The sequence below is a fragment of the Humulus lupulus genome, chromosome 5, assembly GCF_963169125.1.
Source record: "Humulus lupulus chromosome 5, drHumLupu1.1, whole genome shotgun sequence".
NCBI classification, from domain to species: Eukaryota; Viridiplantae; Streptophyta; class Magnoliopsida; order Rosales; family Cannabaceae; genus Humulus; species Humulus lupulus.
The window spans coordinates 170,248,078-170,258,111 of record NC_084797.1 but is presented as its reverse complement, the minus strand read 5'-3'; the positions used below and the strand labels follow the sequence as shown (position 1 = coordinate 170,258,111).

The 10,034-nt window shown below is 41.0% G+C and overlaps 1 protein-coding gene across 1 annotated transcript; it reads left to right on the top strand.

Moving 5' to 3' along the window:
* The first annotated feature begins 8,063 nt into the window (after positions 1 to 8,063).
* LOC133777848 (uncharacterized) lies at positions 8,064 to 9,494 on the top strand. The gene is made up of 3 exons (XM_062217599.1): positions 8,064 to 8,656; positions 8,767 to 8,939; positions 9,065 to 9,494. The coding sequence occupies exons 1-3, from the start codon at positions 8,126 to 8,128 to the stop codon at positions 9,177 to 9,179; spliced, it is 819 nt and encodes a 272-aa protein (XP_062073583.1). The 5' UTR covers positions 8,064 to 8,125; the 3' UTR covers positions 9,180 to 9,494.
* The last annotated feature ends 540 nt before the right edge of the window (positions 9,495 to 10,034 follow it).

Genomic DNA, 10,034 nt, shown 5'->3' with positions numbered 1-10,034 from the left:
GCGGCATGCCAAGAGCGATACTACATCCGGTTTGTACTGCTCCGTACCCAGAGAAATGGGTTTGACTCGGCGTCTGAGCAGACGCGGAAGGCCCATACACACTTGGAGTGAATCGGGCTCCTGGAAGCGTGAGGGCTGGTGCGGGAGCTTGCGAAGCAAAGCTCGGCGCAGTCACGGAAGGAGTTGGAGCCGGGGGAACTCCAAAGGCCTGCTGGTAGGCATCCTCAAGGTTGATGATTCCCTGAGATTTTGACATGAATTCGGACAGCGTTTCTGCCCGTCTCCTTTGCATTTCCCCCCATAGCAGGGAGCCGACAGTAAGGCCCGATTGAAGGGCGATCAGCTTCATGTCATCGCTGACCTTGGTTTTCGCAGCAGCTTCCATCATTCTCTGAATGAAAGCTTTGAGGTTCTCAGTGGGTTGCTGCTTGATGTTGGTTAAGGAACCAACCTCCATGTCGTGGTCGCGGGCAGCAATAAACTGCCTCCTAAACGCGGACTGTAGCTCCTTCCAACTGTGGATTGATCCGGGAGCTAATCTTTTCCACCAGTCCTCCGCGGACTTGGTAAGGGTGAGTGAGAAGCACATGCATTTGGCGTCCTCACTGACACGCGCCACTTGCATCATTTTATTGTATTTAGCTAGGTGGGTACGCGGGTCTGTCCTCCCATCATATAATTCTATGTGAGGCATTTTGAAGTTATCCGGGAGGGACGTTTCCGCGATCCTCCTAATACATGGTTCCGGGTCTTCCTCCTCAGAGTCTGACAGGGCCCCACTTTGCTTCCGGACCAGCTTGGTCAAGGCAGCAATCTGTTCCTCGAGCCTCTTCGTATCACTTTCCGGGAGGTCACGTCCCCGGAGCTTGTCATTAATATGATTTCGGAGGTCATCTCCGCGAGGCCGGGCCTTTTCTCCTTTGGCCTTTTCATACTTGGCCTCCAACCTTCTTCTTAGGTCTACCGTGGACCAGCTATCTTCGGAGTGCGAGTTCGCAGCCCGACCGTCCTGATTGACGGAATCACTGGGGCGGTTGTTCCTTCCCCTAGGCCTGGGTGCCTTAGCACCGGGCCCTTTAGGCACAGAGTGCCCCCTTGGGGCTGAAGGACGTCTGGGCTTAGGGGCGCCAGAGACCTTCTGCGCGCGGGGGGGGCAGTCGGCCTGGTGATTCACGCCTTTAGGAGGTGCAGGGGCGTCAGCGCGCACAGGCTCTCCAACTTTTTCTTTGCCCTTGTTAGGGGCGGCTTTGGATGGTCCAGCAGTGGCTGGATCCGTCATGGGGGCATCAGCACCACCTAGAACAGAGGCATCCTCGTCCGAGTCGCCTAGATCTCCGAACTTACTTTGGAGGCGTTCCATCATGCGTTGCATTCTTTCGGAGACGCGCTCCTGCTCAGCAAGCTTGGCCTTAGTGGCCACCAGTTCTTCGGCTACTTGGACCAGTTCTGGGTCCTTCTCATAGTAGCAGCCGTCCTTGTAATAACCGTCTTGGACATACTCTTCTTCGTCTTCTAAGTATGTTGTATCTTCGGTACTGACCCGATCCTGGCGGGATGTCGGGTCTTCACCTTGGTAGTCTAAGGGTTCGCTTTGCACCACATCTTCCATCACGGTATCGGGGTTGACCGTAGCATTTTTGTCAACAGCGGATTTTCTCGTAGTCACCATCTCTTTAGCACGAAGTGAATACAAAAAACGTACACAGAAAAAGAGCTGACTAACAACTTCCTACAGCTCTCAATGAAAGCACCAAAATGTTTACCGAGTTTTTCGGAAACGAATAACTAACAGAATAATAAAAAGATAAGAACTGTAGAAATGCTGAAATGTAACTAAACAAACAGTGTTTTTACGTGGTTCAGGCGTTAACAAGCCCTAGTCCACGAGTCGATGTTATTATACTTGGGAAAGGTTACAGTAAGATGGCTGGTGCACAGGAACTCCACACACTCACAGTGTTTCTCTCGGGTTCTCTTGAAGAAGATGAAGCTAGAGAGATTTTAGTAGAGTTTTTGCTATCTGATTTTTTCGTCCCTCTTCTTGTAAAATGAAGGGGTCTTTATAGCTAGGGTTTTTCTCTACGTACATGAGTCTTAATTACACCAGCCATAAATAGGGATACAATTACTGTAGTAGCATGGCTACAAGACACTATGTGGGTATATTTACGTGAAAGTATGGGGAACACACAAAGTCAGCCGTCTTTTCCAAGTTGTCAGCGGAACAGTAGGCGAAAAGGTACCCTTAGGCGTGCTGGGATGTGTGCGGCTTTGACCTGACGGGCGTGTCAGGCGGGATCCTGTGTCAGGCGGATATCATTCCAAATATGCCTTCTCTAGGACTCGACCGTTTGGCTTTGTTCCGTGCGAGGCACGGAACTGCTTCCGCGGAGACCACTCGAAGAGCTTCTCCTGGAAGGAGCTTCCCCGAAGGATACCCCTTCGGGAGTCCGGGAGAGTTGACGAGTTTCCGTATTGTGTTTCCTTGGAAGAGTAATCCGGACACTAAACGGGAGAGGCGAAGCCTTTCTGTTCATCCGCGAGCTCTGGTCACCTACCGTGAAAGACATCGATAATTCTGCTTCCCCGAGGTCATCAATCTAAACGCTATCCGGAAATCTGGATAACATTTTCGATTGGTGAAATTATTTTCCAATATTGAGGTAAAAATGACCTTATTTTCAAGTCCTTATTTTTTTCAAAACTTTGTTAATAACTTTCCAACTGTTCAGTATTTTCTTACCAATTTTTACAGTGGAATACTAGGTTATGTCAATAATATGTCTACCAAATTTTAGAAAAAAATGGGTTCATTTGCCCTATACAGTGGCTGTCCAAACTTGGTCCCGAAATTAAGAATACGAAAAAAATAGTTTTTTTTTTATCTAAACTTTGAAATAGCATAACTCACTCATTTTTAAATATTTTTGAATGTTTCAAAAGTTCAATCTTATGTACTCAATCTCAACAACATCACAGTATAATTAAATTTTACAAAATCAATATACAGTGGATGCTAGGCCCCTTGGAAGTCACAGCTCAAAACATGTATTTTGTTTTAAGGTTTCCTACAAAACCCTTGGAGGTTTTGGTCCCTATTTTCAAAAATCAATACACAAGCAGCATAAAAATTATAAAACAACTACCATAACCTCAATACATCACCAATGAGAAACTTTAAGTATTAAATATACAAAATAATGCTTAAAACTAAAAAACATACAATAACAACCATAAAAGTAAACTTTTTACCTCTTTGGTGTTCTTGCTTAAGGCGTGGATCTTCCTACTAGCTTTGGCTCCTTCAAAACCTTTTAAAAACCCTAAGCAACTCCCCCCCAACAACATAGATAATTAGCTATTTGAAACTCTATGAATAAAACTTTACAAAGGTCTAGATTATTGAAACTTGACCATAGGGAAAACCCTTCCTAGACCAAGGCTTAGCTTCCAAGTCTCCTTAGTGTTCTTGAGGTTGAAGGTGGAGAGAAAATTTTTAGAGAGTTTTAAAAAAATGTTGATAGTGAATGGGAGAGAGGTGTGGTCGGTTTTGGGGGTTAGAAGGGCTCACACAACTCTACAAAATATCACAAAATCACTTGAGTGTTTTTACCACCCACTTGCCTATTACCCTAATACTTAAATTTGGATTTAAACTTAATTAATTTTGGTTCATACCCTTTTTAAAACCCCACATGGTCGGCCACCTTATCCTATATATCCACATATATATATATTTATAATGGTAAATAATTATTTCATAAGAAGAAAAGTCCAAATTGACTTTCTATACATTTTTTACTCTTATTAAGTTTTAATCACAAAACTTAATATTAATTAATTAAATTAAATGTCTCTCACATTTAATTTAATTAATCACACTATAAAATTTAACCTAAGGTTCATTCATGGAATAAAACTCCCCATTTCGGCAAAATTAAGCATTTAACACAAAATGCCCTAAAATTTACATTTTCTCTTAGGTTTATTATTTTTCACCAAACTTTAATTTTTATGAATGTATTTTATGCCCAAAATATATTTGCCATAGCTTGTCATTTTTATTTTCCGAGATTTTTACCCGATTAGGGTTTTTGTGTCAGTCCAGGACCGAAAGTCTTATCTTGACTTTTAAATCACAAAATTCATAATTTGGCTAGCAAGAACTCATGGAATAATTTACAAACAAATATAATATTATTTAAAATAATATTCTTAACTCGGGGAAAAAAATCCCAACCCGAGTCATTTAAAGGTACTCGAAAACGCAGGACGTTACATAGTGTAACAGTCCCTGAGTAGTAGGGCGTTACAATTTCGTCCTTGGTAAATGAAGAGGGTGTGCGGGTTGAGGGAACTGATGATATTGTGGCGGTCTTCCAGAACTATTTCAGTAGTCTATTTATATCTGATGAGCCTTCAAATACAAAGATGAATAGAGTGTTGGATGCGGTCCCTAACATAGTTAGTCCCGCTATGAAGTTGTGACTTATGCATCCGTTTGATGAGGAGAATATGAAGATGACTCTCTTTCACATGCACCCAAATAAGAGCCCGGGGAGGGATGGTATGATTGCAGGCTTTTATCAGAAATACTGGGACATCGTTGGGAGAGATGTAGCTATTGCTTGTTTGGAATTCTTGAACGCTTACTGCTCTTTGTCTCAAATTAACGACACTATCATTTTTTTGATTCCAAAGATAGATGCTCCTTTGAAACCTACAGACTTCTGTCCTATTAGCCTCTATAATGTGGTTGACAAGATAATTACAAAGACTATGACGAATCATATAAAAGAAATATTGGGTGATGTCATTTTGGAGGAGCATAGTGCTTTCCTGTCAGGTCGCTTGATCACTGACAATGCCCTTATTGGTTTTGAGTGCATGAATTCCCTCAAAAGGAGACCTCGAGGTTCTTCTGGAAATCTGGCAGTTAAACTTGACATGGCCAAAGCTTATGATATGGTAGAATGGTCTTTTCTATGCCGTATGATGTCACGGTTAGGCTTCCACGATGATTGGGTTCGCAAGGTCTATCGCTGCATATCTCTGGTAAGATATTCCTTGCTCATCAATGGAGAAGTTTGTGGTTCCATCATTCCCTCAAGAGGCCTCCGTCAGGGAGATCCTATGTCTCCATTCTTATTCCTTATTTGCTCCAAACGCCTGTCATCACTTATTCGCAAAGAAAGTTTTGATGGTCCCCTAAAAGGGTTAGTGTGTAGGCAAGGAAGCCCTGTCATATCCCACCTTTTCTTTGCTGATGACATCCTATTCTTCTTGAATGCTACTCAGGACGCGGTTAATTGTTTCATGGAAGTTTTGAATCGGTATGAGATGACATCAAGACAAAAAGTTAATTTCTTAAAATCTGTTGTCTGCTTCAGCCCCAACGTTGGTGAATCGGTAAAGGAGGGGTTGGCCTCTTCATTGGGAGAGAATATCGTACCTTTCAATGAGAAATATTACCTTGCTATGCTTGAAGGGATTGTGAAAGCTTATTCCAAGGAAACCATGACCGAATATGGAAAAATCTTTTTGGTTGGAAGTCTAAGTTTTTCTCAATGGGTGGTAGAAAGGTTTTGCTCAAGAGTGTTATTCAAGCAATACCCACCTACTCAATGAATTTGTTCAAGCTTCCATGTTCTTTGATTTATGAGATTCATAGGGTGTGTGCTCGATTCTAGTGGGGCGGAGATGATGAGAAAAGGAAAATGCATTGGTACTCATGGGAAAAATTATGCTGGCACAAAAATGATGGAGGACTAGGATTCAAAAATTTGTCTCTATTCAATTAGTCTATGCTAGCCAAACAAGCATGGAGAATCTACAACTACCCCTATTCCTTGGCAACTTGCGTTCTCAAAGGCCTCTATTTTGAGGGCTCATCTTTCCTTCAGGCCAAGGTATCTTCCCACTCCTCCTTTTTATGGCGTAGTTTGTTATGGGGGAGAGAACTTATGCTCGAGGGTGCTCGCTGGCAAGTTGGTAATGGCGTGTCAACCTCTATTTATTATGACAAATGGATCCCACGTGGGAATGCCCTGCTAGCATCCTCCACCAAAGTGTTGCATTTGTATTCCACTGTTGATTCTCTCATGGATACAATTGGGACCTGAAATACTAACCTAGTACGCCAATCTTTCTCCAATGAGGAGGAAAAGGATAAATTATCCATCCCACTACCCATTCATCATTCTTCAGACATATTGGTTTGGCACCATAATAGCTCTGAATGGTATTATGTTAAAAGCGGATATTGGTTTGCAACTAGAAAGGCAGGTGTAGGTCAATCTTCTTCTTCTAGGGCCTGCCTGAAATGGTGGAAATTATTAGGGCAACTCAAGCTTCCAGCAAAGGTTAATCATTTTGCATGGAAAGCCTGATAGGACTGGATTTTGTGTCGTCTGAACCTAGTTGCCCATGGTATGCATTGATAGAGTCTATCCTTTTTGTGCATCAACATATGAGTCTACCTTCCATGCTTTATGGGGTTGCTCTTCCCTTTAACAGTTTCGTGATTTTGCTCCCTTTGAAGTCATAAGGACTTGGCAGGTAGACACTTAATGGTCAGATTTTTTTTTGAATATATGGACTCTCTCTCCCCGTCCAACATCGAATTGTTTCTAGTAGTCACTTGGCGCATTTGGTATTGCAAATTCAAACTCTTACATGAGTCCACCACCATCTCATGTGATTTAGTGGTGAACTGGGCTGTCGACTAACTTGCGAAATACCAGATTGCAAATCAGGGGTCATCTAGGACCTTGCCTTCTCAACGCCATCAGTAGGCTTGGTCCCCACCACCACCTGACATTGTTAAGCTGAAGATTGACACAACAATTGAGAAGAAGAGGAACTACGTTGGTCTTGGTATGGTCCTTTGAGACAACAAATTCTTAATTCTTGCATCCTTCACTTGCCCTTTGACAGCAACCTTTGTACCAAAAATCGTTGAGCTAAAAGCCATATTAGCAGGTATCAATTTGGCTCAAGGTTGGGCCACTCAAACATCATTGTGGAATCAACTACCAGGTAGCGATTACCCTTCTCAAGCAGCTAATGATATTTTGATCATATGTAATATGGGTATTGATGTCGATTTTAGCTTTTGTTTTAGAGAAGCTAATGGGGTTGCTCATGGTTTGGCCTCATTAACTATCTCTGCAAACAATGAGTATGTATGGTGGATTGGCTTTCCTATAGTTGTTGTTCTACGATGGCTGATTTATAGCTTCTTTGCAATGAAATACTCTTTTAATAATAATAAAAGAAGTTAGAACACATTAATTTTAAGATCCTAAAATATTTTAAATAATGCATCATAAAAGTTACTCTTGAAAAATATACACATAATTTTAATCCATAATACAGAGATCTAGAAATTCGTAGAGGCTCAATGAAAAAGCGAGATTAAACACACATGAATTATAGAATACACATCAATTCCACACCAAGGACAAGTCGATAAGCAAAGCACATACTGTATCTCTTGACAAAGGAAAGCCAAGGAATAAGCAAGGCACATTTTAATTAGATTACTGATTTAAATTATGATGGGTAATATCTTTGTGCAACAATTGATAAATTATTCTAATTGCTAATACCTCCTTGTACTTGGAGTCAATTTTGTGCACAATTAGTAACCGTTTTAAGTTTTATCAGTGAAATTAGAAACCAATGGTCTGAAATCTGAACAATTGAACGAGTGTCAGAAACCAATAATGATAAGCTTCAAAGGACATTGTACAGGACAACCTATTGAAATGAAAACCCTACAGATTTCGTTAGACGCCTCTACACGTGGCAACTTCTGTTCATCCCATTACGCTCTTCACGTGACGCGTGAAAGCACCCCCCTGTAAAATATTTATTTATACAAAAATAGTCGCAAATCACAATCGCCGACCCCTCCGGAGTTGCCCCCTCCGCAGAACCGCCTCATGTGCACCCTAATACGTGTCCCCATCTCGTACGCTTAAAGTCAACACAGTCAGTGCATCTAACGGTTCATGATCATCAATTTATTTGACCCTTCACTACTTAAAGTCGATTCTCATTGATTCAGTTTCCGAAAGATAAAGTTCTCACAGCTAAAATCTAAATTTGCTCATTTCTAGAAATGAAGGCTGTTCTGATCCGAACCGGCTCGGTTCCGGTCCAGGTCCAGTTGCTACACGTGTCCGATTCGCCCAGGGTTTGTCTCAACCGGAGCGAGTCCCTCTCCGGCGTCTTCTCTGGCGAGAAAACCGTCGTCAATTCCCCCAGAGTCTCTTTACATTTCGAGATTAGCCGGCGTCGGAAAGAAAGGGATGTTATTCGAAGGGCTTTTTCAGAGACCGATATGATCCGACCGGAGACCAAGTCTTCCTCCTCCGGATCCCGTTCTTTCCCGGCGAGGGTACCAAAGGAAGACGAATACACTCCGTTGAGCAGAACTACAAGTTTCTCGGCACCTTGTCCGGAGATCGGAATTTCCGGAGGAGGTTTTGGTAAAGGAAGCAAGCCCGGTGGCGGAGGCGACTTTGGATACGGCGCTTATGGCGGCGGATTCAACGATCGCAGCAAGCTCGGCGAGTATTACCAGGAGATGTTGAAGTCGAATCCCGGAGATTCTCTTCTTCTGAGAAATTATGGCAAGTACTTGCACGAGGTACTAATCTGATCAGAATGAATCAATTTAAGTTAACTAAGTTAACTTAGTCTTCATATTTTGTGATTAATTATTGAATTAACATCTCAATTGTGATTGGATTAATGAAGGTGGAGAAGGATTTGGTAGGAGCAGAAGAGTATTATGGGAGAGCCATACTAGCGAATCCAGGAGATGGAGAATTGCTTTCGCTGTACGGAAAGCTAATATGGGAGACTCAGAGAGATGAGGATCGAGCCAAGTCTTACTTCGATCAAGCCGTTACTGCCTCCCCTCATGACTGGTACTGATCGCTCTCACATAATTTGTTCTTTTCCAGATTAAGAAAATAAAAACACACATATCTATATTAGATATATTTGTGTATACGACTAATTAGTTGATGTATTTGTGTATATATATGTGTAGCACTGTATTGGGGTCGTTTGCTCACTTCATGTGGGAAGCAGAGGAAAACGACGATGAAGATATCGATAACAAGACTCGGAATATGTCGTCCACTCCCCTGGTTTCGGCGTTTTGACTTGAAAAAAGGAGTTGCTAATTACCCGTACTACGTGGTATGTTGTACGGAAGATGGAGGCCTGGAGTGTGATAAAGACCACATGCCTGTTAAGAATTTACGGAAACTAGTCTCATTTTTCCATCAAGATGAGACAACAAGAGAGTTTGTTTTGATGTTGTTTTATGGCTATTTTCTGTGTAAAGTTATAAATATATATAATAATAATGTTTTGTAGATATAAATGAACTTACCTCTAATGACTTGTCTATGTAATTGTTTTGATCTCAATGTGAACTAATTAAAGCATATATGTATGTTTTTCGCTTCACCTTATGATATTTTGATGTATCATATGTAAATACCTCTTTCTTAATAGTTGTGCAAATTTGGCCAAAAATATCTCTAATTTCTTGTTGTCGTTCATACTTTTAAGCTTGACTCTTCTGTTTTTTTTTAATCAAAAGGTTGTGGAAATTTATCAAAGTCCTCCATGTATCTTTGGTAATGTTGTGTGGTTCAATTGAAATTGTTATGGAAGTTAACTGGAATCCCTTGTTAGCTTTAAAAAGTATGCTGCCTCTTACTCAACCAGGTTGCTCAAGAGACCCAAAAATGTGTCAATATATTATTTGTTCCAATTTCTACAATAAATTATATAATACCAATTTCTACATTTACATATAACCATAAATTATATAGTACCAATAAAAATCAAAATTAATTAAACTAATTCAAACAATACTTTGAAAGTTCATTTTCTATTATTTCAATAATATTATATTATATTATTACAACAATAGCTAGTTTACAATGAATAATTGAATAATATTACCATCAACTTAATTACGAAAATATGTTACAGCTTTTTTAAAA

Bases quoted from the DNA above. Each gene is read 5' to 3' on its own strand.
- LOC133777848 (XM_062217599.1), top strand. From the start codon at position 8,126: ATGAAGGCTGTTCTGATCCGAACCGGCTCGGTTCCGGTCCAGGTCCAG. The intron at 8,657-8,766 runs GTACTAATCTGA...GGATTAATGAAG, and splicing joins ATGGCAAGTACTTGCACGAG to GTGGAGAAGGATTTGGTAGG. The intron at 8,940-9,064 runs GTACTGATCGCT...ATATATGTGTAG, and splicing joins ACTGCCTCCCCTCATGACTG to CACTGTATTGGGGTCGTTTG.